Genomic DNA, 27,691 nt, shown 5'->3' with positions numbered 1-27,691 from the left:
GAAGCAGCGGATGATTTGTGGGCAGGAGCCGATTTGGTCGAGGACTTGCTTCTCGTTCTTGAGCGAATCAGAGTAGACACCTTCACGGCCACCAACGGCTGAAGATGAGAATATGGGTTGGTGGGTTTTGCTGTGTAGATGGTGAGGCTTCCCCGGCCGATTTCTTTACCGCGAATCCACTCCATGGATATAGGGAATAAAGAACCATCGAGCAGCCAGAGACCCCAGAAGAAAACCCATTTAAGAAAACCCAGAACAAAAATCCAGAGACCAAACAAAAGATAAGAACTATGAATACGCGGAAATGAAAGAAAGTAATGAAGAAAGATAGAAGCGGAAATCAACCACCAAGATCCATGGCGTGAGCCTTGGTGGCTCTGATACCATATTAACTACATTGTAAAAGATGAAGTTGGTACAAAGGAAGAGGAAGATGATAGAAAGAAAACAGAAAGATTGTATTGATTGAATGGAGAAAATGAATACAAATGAACTTAAAGAAATGATAGCTAAACAATCCCTTATATAGCCATATAATCTAATTACAATAATACCCTTTTCTGTTATATCAGTTATTATGTGGTTTTTCGTTAAAGTGAACAGTACCAAATTTTTTTTATTAAAGTTCCCTTGAAATATAGCTTTTGTATGCATCGGCAAATCCCTACAGTCAACGAAGGTAGACGGACAATCTTAATTAATGTCTATATGAATGAATGAGAAACATCTCATTGAAATATAGCTTTTGTATGCATCGGCAAATCCCAGTCAACTAAGGTAGACGGACAATCTTAATTAATGTCTATATATTCCCACTTGTCAATCTTTATAGAGAGAGAGAGAGAGAAGGAGGGCGGCCTTGCTCTGATTTCTTTTACATTTTTTTTGGAATTTCCTGTTTCTTCTTTTCGAGAAAAATTTCGGTATTTTCGGAACTCCAACTCACTAATACCAGCTGGTGTTCCCCACCAATGCGAATTAGACACCTGGATCTTCTTTTTGCTTTTTTAATTTTTAAACTGAGATGCTGAATCGTCCAACGGAAAATCAAAAACAATTTAACGGAGTTATGCCGGAGCATTCTAGTTTTCCAGAGCCGCAATCACCGGTGAGGCAAGAGATTAGCCGGCGGAGTCGTGGGAGCAGAGGGTTCGACCCCAGAGTAGCCGCCCCAAGATGCGGGTGCGGAGGTTATTTTCATTTCGACCATTGCGAGGGCGAAGCCAGTGGTCGAAAGAGGTGAGACGCAGGCGTTGGAGAGAATGCACGGCCACACTATTTACCCCACTTGTTGTCCACCATCATTAGTCGTTATTCATCCTGCAAGCTTTGCTTGCTTAGGTTGGTTCCCATGGAGAGAGAGAGAGGATCGTGAATCCGTGATCACCGTTCACATCATCTACGTTGGCTCAATCCTATCTTCTCTTTCCTCTTTTTCAGATGGCAGCTTGAAAGCAATTTGCAAAAGCCCTTGAGAACAATGTTGCCGGCGGCGCCATTGGGGTTTCAAAGTAAACCTTCGTTAGTTTATGTTTGACGGTTGCACTTCAGCTTTCAAAAATTAATTTTAATTAAAAAATAAAGAAAAGAATATCCTAGTGTCTAATTCGCATTGGTGGGCAACACCAGCTGGTATAAGTGAGTTGGAGTTCAAGGAACACCGAAAAATTTCTCCTTTTCTTCCACTTGTAAAGATTCAATTAGAGTAATGTTAAAAAGATTAAATTGTTAAATCAAATTTTGTAAAACAAATAATATAGATGTTGATGATTAAATTATTATTTAATTTTAGATGATTAACGTATTTATTTTTTATTTATGACACGTAATTTTATTTGTAAATTTAATTTAAAATTTTAATCTACTTAATATTATCCTTTTAATTGAGCCTCATATAATCTATATTATTTAATAAGAACCCACCACCAACCCACTACAGGGAATCGTTTCCACCAAAAGTAGAAGTGGGTGTAAGAGATAGCATATGGTTGGTGCTTAGCTACATACTGTCTAATTAAGCAAAACAAATTCTCGTTGCTTCTGTAAGACTCACGACTCTTCTAATTAAGCACGCTGCCTCCATCACTATTATCTCCATAATTACAAAATTAAACAAAGAAAATTGTCTCCCTGGCTAATCGGCTATATAAGTAGCAAATCCTACACAAGTTGTCAGTTAAACTTGTATTTCACTAATCATAAAAATTCAAGATGGTGGACGTGTTGGATCATGAGCTGGAGGAGGAACTGAAACAGTTCGACGAAACCAAAGCTGGTGTGAAAGGGCTTGTAGATTCTGGGGTGACCAAGCTCCCAAGAATGTTCAAACACCCTCCGGAGTGTCTACCATCCCCGAACCAAAACAATGGAATTCACGACCTGCAAGTTCCTGTCATTGATCTGAAAGATGCGGAGAACAATGAAAGGAGAAGCGAAATCATCAGTAACCTCCGCAAAGCAGCTGAAGAATGGGGTTTCTTTCAAATTGTGAATCATCCCATTCCACTTGACGTCATGGATGATGTGCTGAAAGGTGTTCGGCGGTTTCATGAGCAGCCCCAGGAAGCCAAGGAGGAGTGGTATTCGCGTGATTTCACGAAGAAGGTCAACTTCTTCAGCAATGGAGAATTGAAGGTAGACACTCCAGCTGACTGGAGAGACACCTTGTCGTGCAAAGTCCTCGAAGATGAACGAAACTTTGAAGAAATCCCTGAAGTCTGCAGGTAAATGAGTAATACTACACTCACAAAATTTGGTTACTAAAATTTTCTTTACTAACTAATATTATATTGAAATTTGAGCTCAATCTGAAAGCTGTTTAAATGCTTATTTTGCAGAACGGAAATACGTGAGTATATGAAATACATCGTTCAAGTGAAGGAGAAGCTATCCGGATTATTTTCGGAAGCTTTAGGCCTAAGCAGGGATTACCTTGAAAATCTAAGGTGCTTCAAATCTAGGTCATTGGCATGCCACTACTACCCGGTATGCCCGGAGCCCCATTTAACCCTAGGAGGAACCAAACACTCCGATCTCGGCTTTCTAACCTTGCTCTTGCAAGATAGTGCTGGCCTACAAGTTCTTCATCAAAATATTTGGATTGATGTTCCCCCAGTGGAGGGAGCTTTGCTCATCAATCTTGCCGACATGCTGCAGGTACTGTAACTACTAGCTAATTTTAACTTCAACCATAGTTTTTTACTCGATATAAAGTGCTTTTAGTTCAGCAATTCACATATATAATTGTATACATGACAGACTAATTAATTCATCCAAATCATCACGTGTGTATATTCACTGTACAGTTTATTACTAATGGCAAGTTCAAGAGTGTACAGCACAGAGTACTGATGCCACTGTCGACCCTCGAGCCCCGTACGTCAATTGCATGTTTTGTTGGCACGGACGACCTCCAAAAACCTTACGGTCCGTTAAAGGAGCTCGTCTCCAAAAACAATCCGGCAAAATACGAAGATGTCTGTTTTGGAGAATACATGAAACGTTACAAACTTTAGGTTTGAAGGGATAAGATGGTAACTTTGTGCTTCCTTGTTTCAGAATTGCACTGAGCCTAATTGCTAGTTATGTTGAAACTTGGAAGAGTTGTGGTTATGTTTGTATGCTTGATTTCACTTTTATTGGGCTCTTTTGGTATTAATGTGATTCACCTTTTCTGAAGTTTGGAGTTGGATCTGGTGATCATTTCCTCTGTTCAGATGTAATAAAGCGTTACATATGTATGTCGACAATTCCTAATAAGAACATTCCGAGTTTGGATCCCCTTTTCTTTCTTTGATACAAAAAGCGATCTGCATAATCGTCCAAACAATTGATATCATTTTGTTTGGGCCCAAAAATATTGGCTTGGGCCGAGTTTAGAATTGTTCTCGGCCCAGAGGCCGTGTTTAGGTGTCGTTGAGGGTTATCCAACTCATGGGCTGCGCAGTCGAAGCTGGCCATATCCTGTTGGGAACCTGTGGGATGTGGGTGAGTCCTATTACAAGAAGGAGTTTCGACAGGATAAGGATGGTGGAGTTTGAGATTGAATGCGGCCTGATAACGAGTTAAGTTCAAAGTCCTAGTAGGAGTAAGACTGGCCGAGCTAAGGTTGGATCGGGGAAAGGAGTTCTAATCCGAGAATGATTGGGATTCAATACAGGTTGGCTACTATAAATAGGGAGGGAGGACATCGAACAAAGCCCCTCAAATTCAACACACAAACTGCCATGTGCAAACTCTCGCTCTACGCGAAACCTCTCAACAACTTTGAGATTTTTACTTTCTTTTTCCGCCGACATACCTTTAGTTTGGATAAACAGCAATGTGGAGGTAACCAGTGAACATCTTCAGTTTGGATAAACAGCACTCTTGTCGTAGAATCAGCCGACCGTGAAGCACCTTTAGTTTGGATAAACAGCACTGTAACAGGGTCGACTGGTTATCTATCCAAGTCTCGGTCGAGAAGGATTTTCAGATCTTTATTGACAGAGGTCATCTCATCAGCCTTTTTGGCGAAGTGAGGTGTTACTAGGGCTTGGCATATCGAATGTCGAGTTGTTTATGATTGGGTATTCGCAAGTAGGTTTTAGAGTTCGACATTCTGACGGCCGAACCACTTTCACAATCAAGACGTACATTTGTTTTAAGTATTTGTGTCCCCATACTTTGGTGTTGATTCGGCGTGCTTATACTCTCACGAACATAATCACCGTGACCGAATTTGGCGCCGACGATTTGTGAACTTCGCAAAACTAGCAGCCTTGTCTTTAGGCTCTAGAACTCGAAGGCTGAGAGTGTTCCTTCCTCGGCCGCAGTCACAAGATCGAGAAGTTAGCCGAGCGCTCAACGCAACATCAACAAATTTTACTCCTCGGTCGAGCTCAGCCGACGAGTTGGCACGCCCCGCATACAACCGAAGGATGTAATTAGCTTACTAATTACTCGGCATGCGCGCCACGTAGGTTTAGTAGTTTTTAGGATCAACACATTTACACTTGTTATATAATAATTTAAACATGTTTTTGTGTTCTATCATTTACCATGTTAAATAATTTCGTTTTGTTTTGGTAAACTGTGACAAAAGTCTTTTTTTTATAGGCAACACTTTCATAAACGGGCTGTTAATTCACCATGACTTAGCATCAAACTTACTTCACATATATGTCCGTTCCTGCAGCCTTGTGAGTTAAACTTGAGACCTCCAACAAAGTACAGACCTAGCGATGCTAGAACAAGTAATCATGTGTGCTCAACCCTGCTCTTAATATTAATTGATTTTTTTATTCATAGTAGTTGCACTATTGAATGTGAATTGCAAGTTTGGTGTATGCTATCGGTCTTGGCAAGACAACGCACTACAAAAAATATGGTCTAACACAAGTGATTTGTGCCCTTTTAATTTCATTGAGCACAAATATATATTGGTGCTCTTAGATGTCAATGAACACAAAACTATCACAAATGTGCTTTCTGAACAAAAAGGCACATTAGTTAGTCTATTAAAATTTGAACACAAAAGTTTGTGTCACTATTTATGGATATCTGTAATACTAATTTTTTTATTAATTTACAAAAACTCAAACAACATTTTGGTGCCCTCTAATTTAATATATTTAAATCATTTGATTTTATAGGCACAATATTCGTGTCTTCCTTCACCAGTATGAACACAAATCATATTTTAGTACTAGTTTTTGTTGATCAAGGTGCCCCACACACACATGTTTCATCACCATCACCTGGCAGATCCACTGTTTGGATCAAGCAGATGTTTTCTAAATTTATTTTCTTATTCGATACTTTATGCTGTCAAATTACAAGGCTTTACCAACTGGATAAGTTCTTGAAAAAATTACAGAGTCGAAATTTATTTGAATAAGAGTCTACAAACCAACGAAAATTTGTCTGTTAGCACCACTTTATGTGTTTTTTTTTTTGTCTTTACATTTAGCACACAAAAAAAAAAATTAGATTATAAAATAAATTATAAAATTGTGGTAAATAATGGTATGGGTCTTCAAATAGACAAACGACACAATTTAAAAATAAATGCCTATTGAATATTAATAATTATAAATTTCCTTTTTGTGACATAAATTTTAAAAATTATGTCCAGTAAATAATAATAAATAATAAATCATTCCACTTCCCATACAGCAAAATAATATATTGGCATAATTATGGATTTGTGGATTTGAATTATTATAAAATTGTTTATGTTTGAGTGGTGTGCCATGGGACCCACCCACGTGTGAGTCACTCTTCCCCGTGCCAACCCCCTCACTTTCCCCTTACTCTCTTTTTGCCATCCCCATCCCCCATGCTCAAAGTCTGCATCTCTCATGTTGACACAATGAGTAATGTTATTCATACCATGTTTTTATATTATATTTTTATACCACCTTTGGTGACATCTGATGTGGACAGCCACACCATTTGAAAAATTTGCAAAACCCAAGGAAAAGAAGGAGAAAGACTTATTGTATACCATAATCATAATTTAATTAACTATTTTTTCTTAATTATTAGTTTATTAAATAATGAACTAAATTTAAAAATCTGATTAATTCAAATGATGTGGCTGTTCACATCAAATATCACCTAAGGTGGTATGAAAATATGGTACAAAAACATGGTATGAATAGCATTACATAGGCATAATTATGGATTTGTGCATTTAAATTATTTTAATATTATTTATGTTTGAGTGGTGTGCCGTGGGACCTACTCAAGTGTGAGTCTCTCTTCTCTATGCAAACCCCCTCATTTTCAGAAGCTTTAGGCTTTACCAGTGATTACCTTGAAAACCTGAGGCGCTTCGAATCTTGGTCATTGGCATGCCACTACTACCTGGTTTGCCATGAAGGAGGCAGATTGTCTGCCCTCTTGTTTAGGTGCTCTTCCTATCCCTTCCTATTTTGTACAGTCACGGTTAAGTTATGTCAATATTTTATATTGATTTTTTATAGAGATAATAAAACAAAAAGCAATAGGAATATAAAATGTTGACATGTCTTAACCGTGACCTCACAAATAGAAAGAGATGAGAAGGGGCACCCAAATAGGAGCGCAGACAATCTACCTCCTGCCAGGAACCCTATTTGACCCCAGTGGAAGGATATCTGATTATCAATTTTGCTGATATGTTGCAGGTGCAGTAACTAGTAGCTAGTTTTAACTTTTACCTTATCTTTTTACACTTTTATTTGCGATAAAGTGCTTTGAACATGTTACATATATCCATGCATGTGACTAAACAATCAGTTGATTCAAATTATAACACGGTATATTCACTATATATATAGATTCCTACTAATGGAAAATTTAAGAGTGTTGAGCACAGAGTATTGCCATTGACCGTCGAGCCCCCGCACGTCAACTGCATGTTTTATTTGCACCGACTACCTCTAAAAACCATACGGGCTACTGAAGGAGCTTATATCCGAAAACAATCCGCCAAAGTGCGAAGAAGTCTATTTTGGAGAATACATGCACCGTTTCGAACTGTAGGTTTGAACTTTGAAGGGAGAAGAGATATGGTAACTTTCAAAGTTGCACATAGCAACTTGGAAGAGTTATAATTATGTTGCTATGCTGGTATTCACTTTGGTTCTTAATAGTGTTGATGCACAAAACTGGAGAGGTCTTGGAACAACGTAAATCCGACCGTGAATCTGCAAGAAAGTAAAGAATACAAGATGTATCGTGGTTCACCCCAATGTCTGGGCTACGTCCATACTAATATTGTATTTCTCTCTAACTGTATGTATGGATTACAAGTGTGAGGGGAGTCCCCCAGAGAAAGAGAGAGTTTGAGAGAGCTCTTTGATGAAAGTGAGGGGATTGTGAGGGTTAGAGAGCCTGTGTATGTGAGGATGAGAGCCCTATTTAGGGGATGTGAGGCTTGAGGATTGTGAGGGTGAGGAGTCCCTTTTATAGACTAAGGGCTCCTCACTTATTACATATTTGCCCCTTCATTTATTACATAATTACATTTGAGTTCCCCGAGTATTTATACGAGATCTAAATATGGAGGCCCTAAGTATGGTACAAATAGTAGTCCTCCAAGTCTTCAGTTAAGAGAGTCTTTTGGCTGGAGACTTGAAATTCAGCCCATGTGTGGGCCGAAGTAACTAGATGTCGTCTAGAACTGAATACTCGATATGAGGCGGTGCTCAATGTGAAATGATGCTCAACTAGAAGTAGCACACATTGCGAGGCTGCTCGGCTTGTGGCTTATGTTGTCTTGATTGGCTCGGCTTATGGCGTTGAAGATGAGGGAGTCTCTTTTATAGAATAAGGGCTCCCTCCTCAATACATAAATGATGGGCTAGAGTGATGCTTGCGACGAGGCGGTTGCTCAACAGGCGGCGATACTCTTTAATGATGGTGAGGGAGTCCCTTTTATAAAATAAGAGCTCGCTCCTCAATACATAAGTGATGGGTTATGAGTGATGCTAGCGGCAAGGCGATTGCTCAACTGGCGGCGATACTCTCTAATACTTGTGAGGGAGTCCCTTTTATAAAATAAGGGTTCGCTCCTCAATACATAAGTGATGGGTTAGGAGTCTCTCTCTAATGAAGGTGAGGGAGTCCTTTTTATAAATTAAGGGTTCGCTTCTCAATACATGAATAATGGGTGCTCTCTAATGAAAGTGAGGGAGTCCCTTTTATAGAATAAGGGTTCGTCCCTCAGTACATAAGTGATGGGCTAAGTCCCCCAGTATTTTTCATGAGGCCCAATACCATATATTGGGCCTCATGAAAATACTTGGGGGACTTAGCCCATCACTTATGTACTGAGGGACGAACCCTTATTCTATAAAAGGGACTCCCTCACTTTCATTAGAGAGCACCTCCGGTTTTGTGCATCAACAAATAGTATTGTAATTCTCCTTGTCTGAAGTTTGGTGTATGATCTTCTAATCTTTTCCTAAATTATGTGACATTTACAAGAACGTTTTACTTCTACCTCTAAAATTTCAAGTTTGAATCTCCTTTTTTATCTTTGATTGAGAAAGTGATAATGGAGACAAATATTATTGTTTGAAAATTGGATAACGTAACTCCTACCAAGTGTGTGTACTGCCATAACCAACATGCCATGCCACCTACTTAGTCGTGGTTCATCAACTATTAATAGTTCGAGAGAGGTACACAAATCCCATATCGGCTGAACATGGTACAAGGTATGTTTAATTAATCAACTTATTAGGATTAATTTTCTTAGTCCTATAATAGAATATATTTAGGCTTCTTCCGGTTATAAAATTATTGAATTAACACGCTTACCGACACACTACCTAATAGGGATGAAAAATATCGTTATATGTAAACCCATTTATATTAGAGTGTATCGGTTGTGCTTGCTTGTCAAATAACATTTACTTCATATACGGAGCCCCATTTGACTCTTGGCAGACACAAGCACTCCGACCTCGGGCTTCATCACCTTGCTTAGTGAAGGCCTACAATACTTCATCAAAAATTTTGGATTGATGTTCACCGGGTGGAGGGAGCTTTGCTTGCCAATATATCTGACATGCTGCAGGTACTGTAACTCATATAGCTAAGCTAGTTTTAACTTTCACCATATCTTTTTACACACGGTAAAGCGCTTTTGGTTCATCATGTAGCATATAGTCCGTGTACGTGATAGAGTACTAAGTTCCTAATCAATCCATCGAAATTTTACTGTACAGATCATTACTAATGGCAAGTTCAAGAGTGAAGAGCACAGAGTACTGATGACACCGACACTGGAGCCCCTTACATCAATTGCATGTTTCATTGGCACAGGCGACCTCCAAAAACCATACGGGACGTTAAAGGAGCATATATCCGACAATCCGCCAATTTACGAAGACGTCCTTTTTGGAGAATACGTGAAATGTTAAAACTATAGGTCTGAAGGGATAAGATGGTAACTTTGTGCTTCCTCACTTGAGAGTTGCTATGAGACGATGCTAGTTATGTCATGAAACTTGGAAGTGTTATGGTAGTAGTAATATTGTAATTTGCTTTTTTCTGAAGTTCGGTATGGATGATCTTCTGATCACTTCCTCTCTCAATTGTAATAGAGGGCCACATATTATACATTATAGACAAGTACTACCAAGAACGAAATTCCGAGTTTAATATTATTTCCCTTGTTTGTTTTTGGAGATATAGTATAGAGTATCACAGGATGCAAATGTTTTCTATATAACTATTTAAATATTTGAAAACATTTACATACGTATTTAATAATCGAAATTCAACCATGTTTTTGTGTTCTATTATTTTACCCTTTTAAAGTTTTGAGTAACCTTTGATTCTTAAAGTTTGGTGAAGTATTTAGTAGTAGTGAGAAGACAGCTTACAGTACTGCGAGGTCAGTTGTTGGGATTACTAAACCCATTAATTATCCTCTCCAAAAAAAGTAGAAACGATTGATTCAGGATCAAGACACTATAAAAGAAAGCAATACATGGTGGCTATTTATACTGTTACTAACGGAAAAATTATGTCAAGGAATACTGGCAATTTGTTTTCTCCTTAATTAGAAGGTTAAAGTACAAATAACATAGCTGAATCAAGAATTTCATGTTTTATTACTAAATTTATATTGGATATGAACTAACCGTTCATATAAGAATTAAACAACCTATAGCTAATCAATGATTAAGATTTACAGTCTCACAATATAAACGTTTTAAATTATTCATACAATCTTTGTTTCTTCATGAGCCAAACTTCTTTTTTGGTTTCTTTTACTGGAATGTAAAAGAAATTTCAAACTTATAATAAAATCATCTTTATTATGTATGTGAAAATCAAGAAACAAAGACAAATTATTTAGACACATTTCCCCTATAACTTGTACAGTGTCATGGGAAATTATTTGACTCAAAACCCTTCAAATTATTAAAAATACATAACCAATCTGGTGTATGTGAGCATATATGAATTTGTATACCGTTTCTTCTTCCCGGACGTTTTTATTTTTGTGTTTTCAGACTCTGTTTAATTATTCCAACGTGGCAGTGGGATAGCAAAAAACTTCATCATCCCATCCTTGCAGTTCTTGCCATCGTTTTCACCACTGGCAAAGTAGTAAGGCCTCCACTGAGTTAGCGCGACCTTGAAGCCGTCGCCACCTCCCTGTGTCGGACTCGCCAGCAGTTTGGCTTTGCTGAAGCCGCAGGTTATGTAGCTCCAAAGGTTCGGTAGTTGGTATACGCTGTAGCCGGAGTTTCCCTCGCTCGGTGGATCATACTTGAACACTGCAAAATAAACAACAACAATTGACACATGCATGTACGTACTAACGGAGCTATGATGTATGTACGTCTGTTCTTTACTTAAGAAACTGATTGTGGATATGCCATGGATAATACGTTGAAACTGACACGTTATCGATACAGTATTAATGCATGTGTACTGACTGTTGTAATGAAAGAATGCATGCAAGTCATGCAGAAAGAGTTCTGATGCACATAAGTTGTTAGAGACTGCTGACCTAATTGGTCATTTATGTAAAAGGGGCTGTTTTTGAGAGCCCAATCAGTGTAGTTGAACCCGAAACGCCAGCCTTCAGACCCTCCAACGACGATGGTTCTGCTCTCACTCACTGCCAATAGAGAGGCTGCAGCAAGGAGGAGGATGAACCCTTGTGTATTAGAACTCAAAGCCATTGTTACACCTTCAGTAATGTTCTTATGAACGGTATATAAACTTGAATGTGTGGGAAGGTGATGAGAAACATGAGAGGGCTATGGGGTTTATATAGGAAATCAAAAGTGAAAGTGACTAGTACTGCTTCTTTCTCTTTGGTTGGCAATATTGTGAAGACTTTTGATACAATTATTTCAAAATTTTCACATTTCCAGATTCCGCAAGCTGAATTTGAAAAACCATTTGGAAAATTACAAAATTGCCAACTTTCAGATTCCATCATGGGTGGTGCTATCCACACACTTATTTTTACCTCCTACACACCCATGGTTAATTTTATCCCTTGATCTACTTTTATTCATTCGATCTGACAATCAAAAGTTAAAAGATGTATGTGGAAGGTAAAAAAAGGTGTGTGTGGATTGCACAATCCTACATCATAAGAGCATCCACAGTGAGGGGCTCTATATGGGGCTGAAAAAATGGTGGATATAGTCCATTTTAGAGCTCCGATAAATCTTTGGGCTTTATAAAAGAATCTCTTCCAATGAGAGGCTATTTCTTTTGAGCTCTATATGGGCTATATATATTTATTTATGTAGTAATTTGATTATGTGATAAAATTTTTTGTGTAAACTTTTCTTAAGTTGATTTTTGGTTGTGTTATCTTAAATTTTCTTAATGAACCTTTCAACCTAAAAAAGTTTAAATTGTGACGAAGTTAGATTTCATCACTTATGAACCGTTCGTTAAATTAGATTCTCTTATCTCATTCTCATCCGTTGAGAGATACAAACCCTCACTTTGCTCTTTGAAATAATTTGATTTTCATGTACAACACAACAATTTACCTAGCACCAATTGGTAAATTAGTATCATACAATTTTGAAAAATTTATTTGAAAATTTCACCCACCAATTCCCATTAACGTTAAATCAATTTGAAAATTTAATTTTTATGAAATTTAAAACAATCAATTAGCCAAATTGCAATAAATTACAAACAAACAAAACCAAATGTTTCATCACATAATAAGAGGCATTTTAGGACTATAAAATTTTGTAATCTGAGTCATAAAGCAAATTTAATGAAATTTTCTTTGTTAAACCCCAATAAACGGGTTTAGGTCAGGAGGATAGCTATTTCATTTTATGTCTTAAGCATTAAACATACAAACAAAATGTAGGAGGACCTTTGGAACAAAATATGTAATAAAATAAAATAAGAGGATAAGTGTATTTACAAGTGGAGGGAGAGTGATAGAATTTGGTTCAAATAGGTTGCTACTTTTCTCGTGGGATCCACTGTTTTCCGGGGCTAGATGTAGCTCAATTTTATGTTATCCAAGAAAAGAAGTTGCTAACCCAAGTAGTAGATTTAGCCTCATTTTCCGGCTTATATTGGAGATGAAATTTCTCACTAAGGTTTAAAATATAGATGCCTCATGAATAAAACACTCATTGGGGATGCTCTAAGTTTTTCTGGTTAACTGGAGGGGTAAAAGAGTAAAATCGATTGGCTGACAAGTGACTCTGGTCATCGGAAGTTAGGTGATTATCCATTAAGAGCAAGAATTTCATGTAATTGCTATGATTAGTGGCGCATTAGCAGTTTAGAGGTCAGCCTAAGACAACGGAAGGCAAGTGTGGGTGCGTTTTGGGAGGAGGATTCAACGGTCAACCAACGAAATTATTTCCCCCCACATGCAGGATTTGGATAACTAGTAATATTTCAACCTTAACAGCATCTCTAAAGGAGATGTCAAAATGTCCAAATCAGCAATAACAGTAAAAAAAGATAACTGTAATGTTTTCCAACCGAAAATCCAAATCTGATGTGATATGACATGGAATAGCAACTCTCTCCTGTCAAATTTGACAGTAGCGATCAAATATATTTTTTTATTAATTTTTCTATCAGATTTGCGTCTTCTAATCAAGACGAGATAGAAATAGAGGTTGCGGAGGTGTTGTACGGGATGAAGAGGCAGCCGCAAGGGCCGACGAAGCAATACATTATAGCCACCGATTCGATTAAGTTCGAATCCAAAGAAAATAATGTAATAAAATAATATTTAATTTGACATAGAGGGTGGAGAGAAAATTTTTGAGAGATTGTCAAAATGCCACATAGGTTGTCAAATTCAAATTTTATGTTTAAAATTTGGCATAACATTTTACAATCTAAGAGCGAAGAGAGAGGAAAAGCGGGAAACATTAGGTCTGAGTTATCATGACAAATCAAGGGGCGGGGTAGGAATTTTATTGTGTTTGAATCCACACGAACACGTGATCCCGTTGTCAAACCCTAAAATTTCACCTTTGTTCGAGATTTTCTGTGGTCCAAAAATCGGACGACTGGTCCACACCCCTTTCACATGTTACTAGTCCGGCTTCGCCACATAATAGTCTCTCCCTTCGTTGGGTTACCCGCATAATAGCCTCTCACATGTTACCGTCCATAGTTGAAAATTTGAAGGAATGTTCGACTCCAACAGAGCTAGAAAGTGTATGTGCCTCAATGATCAGGACCAATGCCATCCAAGACTCTTTCTTTACGAACCAACTCATCCCCGCCTTTTCAACATTGTCCCGCCTAGATTATGCAGTTTTAGCCTTCAGCCACATGGAAAATCTGAACGTTTTTGTCTTCAATGCGATGATCAGAGGCTTTGTTCATTCCGACCACCCATTTTAGGCTTTGAATTGTTACATTAATATCATGGTTGTGCCTAGCAGTTACACGTTTTCGCTGTTGATCAAGGACTGCACCTCTCAACCCTGCACCTCTTCGTCTACGCCATGTCAACTGTTGTTTCGGCTTGTGCCCATGTCGGAGCTCTTGACTTCGGATTGGGAAAAGAGAGGCATCTTTACGCAATGGAGAACGGATTTGATCTCGATGTTTATATTGGATCCGCACTGATTGACATGTAAGCTAATTGTGGCACATTGGAGAGGCCTCTTTTGGTTTTCTTAATATTGCGGGATAAGAACCTTTTCTGCTGGAATGCAGCAATGGAAGTGCTCGGAGTTCACGGATATGCAAATGAAGCAACAGCAATGGTCTGCAAGATGGAGAGAGAGAAGATCAAGCCAAATGGGGTTACTTTTGAAAGTGTTTTAAGTGCCTGCACTCATGCAGGATTTGTAGAAGAAGGCCGCAAGAGATTTTCAAGCACGATCCTGGACTATTCCATCCGCCCCAAAGTTGAGCAATATGGATGCATGGTGGATCTGTTGAGCAAAGCCGGCCTGCTTGAAAATGCTCTAGGGTTGATAAGAAGCATGGAGTTTGAACCGAACTCTGGTATATGGGGTGCATTGTTAGGTGGCTGCGAGCTTCGTAAAAACTTGAAGATTGCTCAAGTTTGTGTCAAGGAATTGATGTTGTTGGAGCCAAATAATTGTGGGTGTTTCAACCTTTTGGTGAACATGTGTGTGGATGCAAAACGATGGGGAGAAGTTGCGGATATTCGAGCAACCATGAAGGAACTTGGAGTTGAAAAGGGATGTCCTGTGTCCAGTTGGATTGAAATGGAGAGGAAAGTTCATCAGCTTGCAGCGTCTGATGAATCTCATTCAGCTTCTGATGTAATTTACTTATTGCTGGTGGAATTATATGTGCAGCTGAAACTTGACGTTTATGTTCCTGAACTTGACTCTGAGTTATGGTGGTGCAGTTTTTAAAACGAAATTGACATCCACAGGAAAATATGGTAATTCAAATATGTAATACTCGGGTCCTTTTCATCTTTTTTTATTTCAATTTCAAATCTTTATTAAGTCACACATACACATTGCTAGAACATTAAACTTGTGTAGGAAATGAGCGTAAAATGCTCTTCCGGCAAACATTGCAGCTGGAATAACATGTTATTAACTTGGTAATTGGTGCATTGTATTGTGGGAGTTCCATTTTTCATAATTCCAAAAGTGATATTTGGAACAGAACGGCGTGTTTTCCTCTGCACGGTCACTAGGCTCAACTCAATGCAGTTGAAAATGAGGCAGGGCAGAGCCACCATTTTGTCCATTGACTCTGTAATACGCAGTATATTCTCCGTGAAGCGTATCTCTGTATTTGGGTGGATTGGTTTCAGACAGAAGCTCCTTGATTGGCTTGTAGGGGTTGAGTTTGTCCTTGGCACTAGGAACGAGAAAAGATGAAACTGATATTCGAGGCTTGACAAGCGGAGTGGCGAGTACTCTGTGCTCCACACTCTTGAACTTGTCATTAGTAACGAGCTGCAGATACATACAATCACATGAAATATTAGAGATCTGTATCTATTTCTTTGTCTTATAATATAATAGGGTATTGAAGAAAATGTTTAACAACAGATTATCATGCCTGCATAAAGTCACCGAGGTTTGCTACTAAAGTTCCATCCACTGGCGGCACATCGACCCATTGGTTTTTATGGAGAACTTGGAGGCCCCCAATCTTATCTTGCAGGAGTAAGGTGAGAAAGGAGGGGTCTGAGTGTTTGATTGTGCCAAGAGTCAAATCGGGCTCCGGGCAAACAGGGTAGTAGTGGCATGATAACGAGAAAGATTTCAAGCACCCATCTGCGCTAGGTGATCTGCGGTGAGCCCTAACGCTTCTGACAGTAGTTCAGATAGCACATCCTGCAGTTTAATCAAGTTTTTGACGTACTCACTCACTTCATTTCTGCAACACAGAAAGTGCTGAATTTGATAAAGGTCAAGTTTATAATATGTTACATGTATGTACATATATATGACTGATGAATAGGAAATGGCGCCTGTTTGGAATTGCTTCTCTAGAAAGCACCTCTGCCTATAAGCAATTCCTGAAGAAGCATATGGCAGGTGCTTCTCCAGAAAGCGCGCTTTAGGCTGTCAGAAAATGCTTTTAACAATTTTAGAAGCATTTCCAAACGGGGACAAAATATTCTTAGAGCTGCTGCGGAAACTGAAGTACCAGCAGACTTGAGGAAGTGCTTCAAAGTCCCAGTGATCATCTACGGCTTTGAAGGGCAAAGTGTCTCTCCGGACTGCTGCTGATTTCGCACGCGCTTTCAGATCTCCACTGCAATAATACTTCACATGCCGCATATAGTCACGTGAGTACAAGTAACAACTCCCTCTTGGCCTCGGGGGGCTGCCCGTGAAATTTTCTTATACCTTCCAGCATCTCCTCCATTACAGCAAGTGGAACGCCATGGTTAACTATCTGAAAGAAAACCCACGTTTCACACGCATCTTTAATAGCATTCATTAAAGCCTTTGAGACAAATGACCGGGATTCGAAGGTGAACGCCATTTTCTGGCTGAGAGTTCTTCGGGCTCTCCGGTGGGTGGAAGAAGATCCTGGGAATCTTGGTCACCCCAGAGTCCGCGAGCCCTTTGACGCCGATTTTCAGGTCATCGAACGCGTACAACTCCTTTTCGGCATTGTAATCCCGAGCTGCCATCTGAACTTAGTTTGCTGGTTAAAGGGTTGTGATGTCCTGTATTTTAAAGAAGCAAATTATTGGACTAAATCATTGGCAAAAATTCATATATAAAATGGAGGGAGGGTCTCCCTATGTAGAATAATACTAATTAAACCGTTTTGCTCTTTGCAAATGGCATTTTACCGTAGTGGGGGAAAGCAAAAGTGCTTATGTATCCTAGTGCGGGTCCGATTCCCCCTCCCTTATGAGAAATTTTTGGGAGTGATAAAAACATATACCTCAGCAAGGCAAGTGGTGTTCCCAACCTATTAAATTTTGACAGTTAGATTTTATCATTTGCTCACTTAATCACACTTGGAGAAGTTGAAATTCAAAAACAAAAGGATGTCCTTTTAACTCTGTTATATCTTCCAACTTCCGTTATACTACCATTTTTCGCCACTATTCCACTAATTAATCACACCTTTTCCTTCCACCCAATTGAAAAGCTCTTGCGCCTTTTCCTTCGCTTAGGCACATTTTGGAGAAGTCTCAAACAATTGAAAGCTTTTTCACACTTTGCTTGTCGTCGGACGATCACACAAGGCTACTGCCAATTTTTTTTGTTTTTCCAAATTTTGGATGGAAACTTAGCCTCATCACCATAGGTAGGCCTGGCAAACGGGTCGTGTCTGTCGTGTTCGTGTCGTTTTCGTGTAACACCTGTTATCTTAACGGGTCGTGTCGTATCACACATGTTATCTTAACAGGTCCTTAACAGGTCGGGTCACTTTACCCGACGGGTAAAGTGACCCGACCCATTATGACCCGTTAAGAAAAATATATTTTTTTCTTAAATTTGCACATACCACACTTTGCCACATAAATATTACTTCAAAACATTCAAACACATAATTTAATATACATATATATATATATATATATTTTAGTTTTTAGGGGTATAAAATTGTTAAATTAATATATATAATTATTATAGTTTATTCATACTTTCATTAAGTATAACATAAGATTTTGTGCTATCCACTAGCGTAATTTTTTAAATTGAAGATCGAATTCATTCATTGTATTCATATAAGGTCAAGGAGTGTAGCCGTAAAAAATCATCAAAATCGGAGTTAAAATAACCGTTAAATCGTGATTTTCGTTTTATAACCGTCGAAAAGTTTTGTCTCTTTACTTAATCTCTGAATGTTTATTTTTTACAATTTTTGGCGTATGCGATCTTGAAGTATATACAAACATATTTGACGGTTGGATCATTGAAACTAGTTTCGTAGAATACGTATCTCATCAAAACAATAAATTCACTAACACTTAAGAGTTTATTCATACTTTCATTAAGTATAACATAAGATTTTGTGGTATCCACCAGTGTAAATATTTTAAATTGAAGATCGAATTTATTCATTGTATTCATATGGGGTTAAGGAGTGTAGTTGTAAAAAATCATCAAAATCGGAGTTAAAACAACCGTTAAATCATGATTTTTGTTTTTATAACCGTCGAAAGGTTTTGTCCTATTACTTGATCTTTATATGTTTGTTTTTTGCAATTTTTGGCATATGCGATCTCGAAGTATATAAAAACATGTTTGACGGTTGGATCGTTGAAACTAGTTTCATAGAATGCTTATCCCATCAAAACAATTCACTAACGCTTAAGAGTTTATTCATACTTTCATTAAGTATAACATAAGATTTTGTAGTATCCACTAGTGTAAATATTTTAAATTGAAGATCGAATTCTTTCATTGTATTCATATAGGGTCAAGGACTATAGCTGTAAAAAAATCATCAAAATCGGAGTTAAAATAACCGTTAAATAGTGATTTTTCGTTTTGTAACCGTCGAAAAGTTTTGTTCAGTTACTTAATCTCTGAATATTTATTTTTTACAATTTTTGGCGTATGCGATCTCGAAGTATATACAAACATGTTTGACGGTTGGATCGTTGAAACTAGTTTCGTAAAATGCGTATCCCATCAAAACAATAGATTCACTAACGCTTAAAAGTTTATTCATATTTTCATTAAGTATAACATAAAATCCACTAGTGTAAATATTTTAAATTGAAGATCAAATTCATTCATTGTATTCATATAGGGTCAAGGAGAGTAGCTGTAAAAAATCATAAAAATCGGAGTTAAAATAACCGTTAAATCATGATTTTTAGTTTTATAACCGTCGAAAAGTTTTGTTCGGTTACTTGATATCTGAATGTTTGTTTTTGTGATTTTTTAATGATGCGATCTCGAAGCATATACAAATAAGTTTGATAGTTTGATCGTTGAAATTAGTTTCGTATAATTCGTATCGCATCAAGTTCAATGGTATATATATATTTATTAAGTAGATTTAAATCTATTTATTTTGTACGTATAATTATTATAGTTTTTAGGGGTATAAAATTTAATTTAAAATTATATATATAATTGTTTTAGTTAATATTTTGGGGGTATAATTATTATAATTAATTTAATATATATATAATTATAGTATTTTTTAGGGTTATAAAATTATTAAATTAATATTCTGCTTATCGTATATCGTGTTATCCATGTGTATACCCGAATCAACCCGTTATCTTAACAGGTGCTTATCGGTTTACCCGATAACAACCCGATTCGTTATCGTGTCGACCCGAACACCTGTTAATTTCATGTCGTGTCGTGTCGGATTATCGAGTCGTATCATGAATTGACATGCCTAACCATAGGGCTGCCAATCTGAAGTTCATCTTCTTCCTCATCCTTATCGTATGGAGGAGAGAAAAAGAAAGGAAAATTGCTTTGCTGGAAAAGGGAAAAAAAGAAGGGAAAAAAAGAAAGGGAAAAATAGCCCTTCCATCTCATCTGCTGAATCACAGTGCTCCCGCAACCCACAACCCCAAGGACCGGTGGTGCCATGGCGAAAGCAAAGCTTGACCCATCAGAACAATTTTCGTCAGGAAAACCAAAGCTCGAGGCTTTTCACAATTTCATATTCTTCTTCGCTCCTTAACCCATGGAAGCCTTTGTACCTTGATTACTTTAGTTTTAGGTTTTGGGGTTTTCAATTTCCTTGTCTAGATGTAGAATTTGGGTTTTAATTGAAAATTTCAGTTGTTTTTTATTATCCCTATATGGAGGAGCCGTGCAATATATAGATTCCATTGATGAAGTAATTTCTCTTCCGGATGATTTGAAAAGTTTTTTTTTTTGTTAAAATGTTTTGTTTGGGAGTTGTCATTATCTTGGTCTTTAATTGAGTTTGTGCGAGGTAATGGAGTTCTTAAGCATATATAAATTTGGTTCAAAGAAAACATTGGTTGCTTGCTAAATGATATATGCTATAGAGCTGCAGGTTATATAAATTTGGTCTAAATTTCAGTTGCAAAATTAAAGGAAAAAGAAAAAAACTAGTGCACTGTTGGTATTTGGATAAACATCTCAATCACATTTTTAATCCAAACTTCCTTGTACCATCACATTTTAATCCAAAATCAAATTTAACCATTTTCAAGTCACATGTATTCTAATGTCAAATTCCAAACTTCCAATCTACATATTCTAATGTCAAATTATGGAGCTTCAGATTTATGACTACATTATGACATAGTACAACAAGAAAACATTCTCTCATGAACTTGATGCTTGTCAAAGCCACTGGAATCTTGATGTGAAGTCTAAAATAATCAGAATTAGGAGTTACAAGCATCTTAATGTTCCTCAAAGCCACAAGTAAAGGCACCCTGCATTACATATAATTTAACTTCAACAATGAATGTAATCAGATACCTAATTCAAAGCAAAGGGTAGAAGGGAAAACACAATACCTGATTCAAATGTGTCATACAATTTTGTCTTTGAAGCGTACTGGTGAAGGTAAAGTTTGGTGGGGTTTACGATAGGCGGAGTTTTTTTCTCGAGCATTGCTTTCAATATTTTCTTTATTGCTTTCGACATCAATGACTGCATTATTCATTGAGAAATCATTTTTACTATACTATAAACCAAAAATTTCATAGAACATCGACCAACAATAATCAAATTTTATAAAAAATAATATCATGGCCAAGAGCAAAAAAGCAGTGTCCTATAATCATGCAAAATGTTTAAGAGTTCACAGATACAACTTATTAAAAGGAAAATCAAATACCTTGGTCTGATTTTGAGTCTCCATCCATAATACCTTGGTCTAAATTTGAATCTTCATCCATAATTTGAGGGAAGAAAATGGCAATAGCTCTGTTCCGATGAGGCTAACGGCAAAGAAGTGTGAGAAAACAACTTCAACTTTTAATGTTTTTACTTTAAGAAACAAAGAAAATGAGGGAATTCTTTTTATTTTTCAAAGAAAGAAAAGAGGGACTTACTTGAGTCTGTGCAACTTCCCTCAATTTTCGAGATATGGACAACGGTATAACGGAGAATGTAATAGAATTAAAAGGGCATCCTTTTGTTTTTGACTTTTTAGCTTCTTCAGGTATAATTAAGTGAGCAAATGACAAAATCTAGCTGTCAAAATTTAATCGGTTGGGAACATCACCTGCCTTGCTGAGGTGTGTGTTCCCATCACCCCCAAAAAAATTTCCTCCTTACCATTTAACAATTTAACACACTAAACGAACCTGTTAAAAAGAAAACAGCTTGCCTCTTTCTATATTCCTTATCCAAACAAAGCATCTACTTACTGGCTAATCTGCAAATCCTTAACAAATATTTACTCCTTATTTTATTTTAATTTTTATTTGAAATTCAAAATTAAAACTTGATTTTGTGACCAATCGATTCTCAATCGTGGCAAGACCACGTAAGAGTAGTGGTGGATCGAGTTTGACTGGCCCTGGCCCTTAAAATTATCAACTTGGTAGAAGCAGCTTGAGAATCATGGCTTTTAATTTTGTTGGCTAGTATCATGGGATTTGATTGTGTTAATCTCCATCACTCTCTTTCAAGATCGAGAGTAAGCGTCATGAAATCCCAACTTGCTCTTGAAAGAACTAAAATTATCTCTTTCCAAAGACTTCGTAAAAATGTCCACTAATTAATTGTAATCGTAAAGGAAATTAATAAGGACCAATTAGTCTAGCTTGTAATTTCTCGAGCAATGTGATTGATGAATCCATAATATACTATATATTTTACCTTAATCTTAGTATTAGTTTATTGGTTATTTTGGCAGAAATTTGATACCTTGTTATGTAATTTCAATGTAGGACATTCAACTTCCTCTAGAGTGAAAAGTAGCCAAATGGATGAATTTTGGAGTGATTCCAATTGGAAGATGTTCGTAAGTCTGTTGACTTGATCGTATCAAAGTTTCATACTTTTATACCTAGTGGTTTATTTATGGTGAAGAAATAAAGGAGCAGCATGCAGTGCTGTCAAACTGACGTTTTGGGCTTCTTTGGGCTTTTTGGCGTCCAAGATGATGTCTTTTGGGTTCTAGACCTTCTGCAATTATGTTCGGAACATCTCAAGCTTCAATTCTAGCTGTTTTGGGCCTGTTTTAGAGCCCTCAAGATCCAGAAACATGGCTGTTTTGAGGCTGTGCAGATTTTGGGCGAATTTATATAGTCAATTTAGGATTATGTTTCCTAATTTATTTTAATTTATTTGATTTCCTACTATTATTCTAAGACCTTTTCTAAGTAGGGTTTTATTTTCTGGTAGTATAAATAATGATTTTTAGCCATTAGGGAGAGAAGACAGGGGGAGAGGTCACGCACGCACACTTTAGAGAGTTTTGAAGTTTATTTTCAAGGTGTTTTCTATCTTTGTTTTTAATAATATTTTGTTTATGATTGTTAATAACTAATCTCCGTTTGCTAGGGCGAGACCATGAGCCTTAGCAAGAAGGGAAATTTTATTTGAACCCATATAACCTCTCTCTACACCCAACTTAAACTTTAAATATGAATTGTCTTTTTTACCCCATTGCATAATTACCACCAAGTACAAGATGAAATTAATAATAAATCTAAAATTTATCAATAAACTCACACCCATCACACAATCCTTATCCTAGGCACATGAGTTTGATTCACACTCCATGTTTTGAGAAATATTTACTATCCGAAAAGAGGAAAAAACGAGGTCTTTGTCTAAAGAAATGCCTTGAGAAAAGATGGATGTATAGAATTCTAAGACGCTAAGGGTATTCATGACGGCTAAACCCTAAGACGCTCTCATAAATAAAGGTATTGTCCGCACCCCTCTCCACCAACATACCCAACAAACTTGGAATTGCAATGGTTGCCTATATTCCTGTATCAAGACCAAAAGAACAGCTGAAGAACTGAAGGGAAAGGTACCAAAAGAATAGATGAAGAATTGAAGGGAAAGGTAAGTAGCAACATAGACTTTTTTTTATGTCATTCGACGTAAGCTGGTTACCAGCAAATGCAGATAACTTTAGTTCGATCTCAACAGTCGAGCTGTTATGAACTCTATCCCATAACACATATTTTGTGGTGAAAGATAACAAATTTAATGCAGTAAGAATTGACTTATTCAATCTCCCTTCCCAAGCTCATATTCACAAGGGAGTTGGACAAACTCGTGATACATTTTGCAAGAACTCTCATTTTTTTCAGTCTGAGAGCCGCAATGCATGATGCAAGATTTAAAGTCCTCAAGGTAGCTGTGGTGGCATCTTGTGATTGTAGAAAGTTCTTGATGTGTGCTCAAGAATCATATCGACGATTCCAAAGTGATGGAGAAAGCATTTGTCAAAGTTTGGGGATAGGCTGACATAATCAATTTTTTTTTTTCTTGAAATAGTTCTGTTTTCATTTTAATGAAATTGTTCACTCTTGGCATGAAATTTCATGTACTTTCTAGTTTTGTTCTTTTAATCTATTTGGCAGATGAATCTTTGTCGGCAATTACATATTGTTAGCTTGCTAAGTTTAAAAGTTTAATGAATTTATGTGGTTTTTAATTTATAATTTTTTTTTTGAATGGGTGTAAAGATAAATGTAAACCTGTTGAACTAAGCTTGTGGGGGTGGTTTAGGTAGTAAATTTGGGTTTAAAGAGATATTAACAATTTCATTAAAAATAATATGGGTGTAAAGAGTAAGTTGGGTGTAGAAAGAGGTTATATGGGTTCAAATAAAATTACCCTAGCAAGAATATGTAGTTTCTTTTCAATTTGCTTATGATATTATGCTTGCATGTTTGAATTATTAATCACCGGTTTAAACTATCCAATTGTCTTAATGCTTAGCTACCATTAGGATCTTTAGAAAAGTAAATTGATGCAATTTTGGTCGGAGGTCGGTCCCTGAAATTGACGAAGGCTTCTTGTGGTTAATATGTGCAAGTTCACTTAAGATGAATACCACATCTTAAGGGTTGTATGGTTTTTCAAAAGGTTTCACAAAACTTAATAAATCATGCATGTTTAGATTTGATCTGTGTTGATGCACAAAACTGAAGGTCTTGGAACAACGTAAATCCGACCATGAATCTGCAAGAAAGTAAAGAACACAAGATGTATCGTGGTTCACCCCAATGTTTGGGCTACGTCCACACTGATGTTGATATTGTTTCACTCTGAATGGTGAATATACAAGAAGGCTAGAGGCAGTGTGCTCTCTAGCCTATTTTCTGTGTGCTCTCTTCCCATGGCCTCAAACTTGACCTCCCCTAATGAGGAGAGTGAGGAGTCCTTTTATAAAATAAGGGCTCCTCACTTATTACATATTTGCCCCTTAATTTATTACATAATTACATTTGAGTCCCCCAAGTATTTATACGAGGTCTAAATACGGAGGCCCTAAGTATGGTACAAACAGTAGTCCCCCAAGTCTTCAGTCAAGAGAGTCTTTTGGCTGGAGACTTGAAATTCAGTCCATGTGGGGGCCGAAGTAACTAGATGTTGTCTAGAACTAATACTCGATATGCGTGGTTGCTTAGCACGCGGCGATGCTCTCTAATGATGGTGAGGGAGTCCCTTTTATAGAATAAGGGCTCGCTCCTCAATACATAAGTGATGGGCTAACAGCGATGCTTGCGACGAGGTGGTTGCTCAGCTGGCAGCGATGCTCTCTAATGATGGTGAGAGAGTCCCTTTTATAAAATAAGGGCTCGTTCCTCAATACATAAGTGATGGGCTAGAGTTGATGCTCGCGGCGAGGCGGTTGCTCAGTAGGCAGCGATGATCTTTAATGATGATGAGGAAGTCCCTGTTATAGAATAAGGGCTCGCTCCTCAATACATAAGTGATGGGTTAAGCGTCTCTCTCTAATGAAGATGAGGGAGTCCTTTTTATAAAATAAGGGTTCGCTTCTCAAAATGGCGCTCTCTAATGAAAGTGAGGGAGTCCCTTTTATAGAATAAAGGTTCGCTCCTCTGTACATAAATAATGGGCTAAGTCCCCCAAATATTTTTCATGAGGCCCAGTTGCGGAAGCCCAATATATGGTACATAGTGTAGTCCCTTAAGTCTTCAGTCAATAGAGTATGTTGGCTGAAGACTTCAAATCCAATCCATGTATGGGCCGAAGTGGCAGTTGATCGAATGCGGTCTTTGTATACCATGCACTGAAGCTTTGTAGGTGAAGCTTTGAAGCTGGAGCTTTTGTAAGTGAAGCTTTGAATCTGGAGCTTTTGTAAATGAAGTTTTGAAGTCGGAGTTTTTGTAAATGAAGCTTTCAAAGCTAAAGCTTTGTAAATGAAGCTTTCGAAGCTGATTGACATGAGTGATGCTCATGAATGTTTATGTTGATTGACATGAGTGATGCTCATGGATGTTGACATGAGTGATGCTCGTGAATGTTGTGAAGAGGGATGCTCATAAATGTTTATGTATGATTGACATGAGTGATACTCATGAATGTTTATGTATGATTGACATGAGTGATGCTCATGTATGATTTTTTGGAGTACTGGACGTACTTTTGATCACCTGGTTAGTGATAATAACGGCAGGCTGCCGAATAATTTTAGAGTATGATTTTTTGGAGTACTGGACGTACTTTTGATCACCTGGTTGGTGATAATAGCGGCAGGCTGTCGAATAATTTTTGAGTATTGGACGTACTTTTGATCACCTGGTTGGTGATAATAGAGGGTGAACTTTAAGTGGAAGGATGGAGGTTGGAGTTTGAAGCCCACATAACATTCCAGCCCACTATTATGGGTTTGCCGACATTTTTTTTAATTTTTTAATTTTTTTATTACCCTCTGGTGGGGTTATACAGATGTCTCCAAAAGATAAGAGAAATAAATCACATGGTCAAGGTTTGGTCAGCAGGCATGGTCTCTCATACTTTGATGCTTTTGCATGTTCTCCGGGTGGGTTTTTCAAAATGGGAACATGCATGATGAAAATGTGGGCATCTTCTTTGGTGGTCAACAAAAGCAAAAGTACAATCCTGGCTTTTTCCTTTCTGTATTCGTTTTCTTCCCTTTTTCCTTTTCTTTTGTGGGAGTGGTTGAGCTGTTTGAGGGCCTTTCTTTTTCTTTTGTTGGATAAGTGCGACAACCTGGAGAATAAATGCATGGTTGAGAATGGGCAGGAGGAGGACGTCGGAGTCGGGTAAGGTCAGCTGGGTCAGGAGGAAGAGCATGAGCAGTAGGCTTGGAAGCAGGCTCATTGCTCGCAGCCCTCACTTCATTTGGAACTGGCGCAGCTTGAGCATTATTGGCAGCCGATTTCGGAGCCTCTCCACTCCTAAAAAGATAGTTCAAAGAACTCTGACCCCCACCGCTCCCAAATACGGAGGCCCGTGGAAATGAGGACGTTAATCCAAGCATGTTTGTTGTCCCAACCAAACTCATTAATCGTATCACCTGCTCGCAACACCACCTCGTTCTTCACTATATATTTTCTGTATACACGCCTCTTCGATGCCTTGTGCAGCCACACTGCTCCCCACAGTAACTCATGCTGGAAGCCGTTCACGTCGCAGTAAAAAGGGCACACGACATGGTGCAGGCTGACGCTGTACGCACCCCGGTGCCTGTCAGCAAACTCGAACACCCTAACGGCTCGATTGAGGAGGAATCTAAAGTAAGCTGGGTCAAGTGATCTGAACACGATAGAAGCAACGGCGAGAGCAGTGGCTGTTTCGCCTGCCACGTCAGACCCCGGATGGTTCTTATCGATCTTGTACACGGTGCGTGACGTGCCCATATCCTCCGGCCGCTCCTAGCAATTGTGGTCTGAGTACGGGTCGTCGACCTGGACAAAAACGACGTCGGGCACCGCCGTCACCTTGAGGAAGTAGTTGGAGCCCCATTTCACAGCCCGAACCTCATTCTTCAGCTCCGGACCCATAGTTCTCCCAAAATCGATGACGTTCCACGCCAGCAACGTCGTCGTGAATGCCATTGGAAATCTGAACTTTACGTTGTCCCCAGCGTCTTAGTAGCCGCCCGATAAGTCCACTCTAACGGCGGACCCGTCGTGCAATGTGGAGTTGTGGCGCCATTTTAGGCGTTGATCTAGGGGGAGCTTGCCAGAGTGTTGGCCTACGAAGAAAATGATGCTCTTGCGGAGAGCGTCGTGGTAGTCGTGGGTGGCGGCGCTGCTTGAATGGAAAAGGAGAGAAATGAGGAAGAAGGCTACGAAAGGGGCGCGAAATGCGGAAACATTCCCAGGGAGGCAGAGGAGGTTTCGCACCAT

The 27,691-nt window shown here is 38.1% G+C and overlaps 3 protein-coding genes and 2 pseudogenes across 3 annotated transcripts; 2 read left to right on the top strand and 3 right to left on the bottom strand.

Moving 5' to 3' along the window:
* The first annotated feature begins 1,938 nt into the window (after positions 1-1,938).
* Positions 1,939-3,781, top strand: LOC103445646 (1-aminocyclopropane-1-carboxylate oxidase homolog 1-like). Its single transcript, XM_008384662.4, has 3 exons — positions 1,939-2,723; positions 2,838-3,156; positions 3,306-3,781. Exons 1-3 carry the CDS (start codon positions 2,212-2,214, stop codon positions 3,513-3,515), a joined length of 1,041 nt encoding a protein of 346 aa, XP_008382884.1. The 5' UTR covers positions 1,939-2,211; the 3' UTR covers positions 3,516-3,781.
* Positions 3,782-10,779: 6,998 nt separating this feature from the next.
* Positions 10,780-11,721, bottom strand: LOC103445681 (uncharacterized). The gene is made up of 2 exons (XM_008384694.4): positions 11,501-11,721; positions 10,780-11,264 (listed from the first exon to the last, which is right to left on the bottom strand). Exons 1-2 carry the CDS (start codon positions 11,673-11,675, stop codon positions 11,005-11,007), a joined length of 435 nt encoding a protein of 144 aa, XP_008382916.1. The 5' UTR covers positions 11,676-11,721; the 3' UTR covers positions 10,780-11,004.
* Positions 11,722-14,672: 2,951 nt separating this feature from the next.
* On the top strand, positions 14,673-15,344 carry LOC103445680 (pentatricopeptide repeat-containing protein At1g06143-like). The gene has a single exon (XM_070806332.1). The coding sequence runs from the start codon at positions 14,673-14,675 to the stop codon at positions 15,342-15,344; it is 672 nt and encodes a 223-aa protein (XP_070662433.1).
* Positions 15,345-16,002: 658 nt separating this feature from the next.
* On the bottom strand, positions 16,003-16,944 carry LOC103445679 (1-aminocyclopropane-1-carboxylate oxidase homolog 10-like; annotated as a pseudogene).
* Positions 16,945-26,633: 9,689 nt separating this feature from the next.
* On the bottom strand, positions 26,634-27,691 carry LOC103445677 (endoglucanase 8-like; annotated as a pseudogene).

This window comes from Malus domestica, chromosome 10 (genome assembly GCF_042453785.1).
Source record: "Malus domestica chromosome 10, GDT2T_hap1".
Lineage (NCBI taxonomy): Eukaryota > Viridiplantae > Streptophyta > Magnoliopsida > Rosales > Rosaceae > Malus > Malus domestica.
Note: the sequence above shows the minus strand (reverse complement) of the source record. Positions and strands in the feature narration are given on the sequence as shown.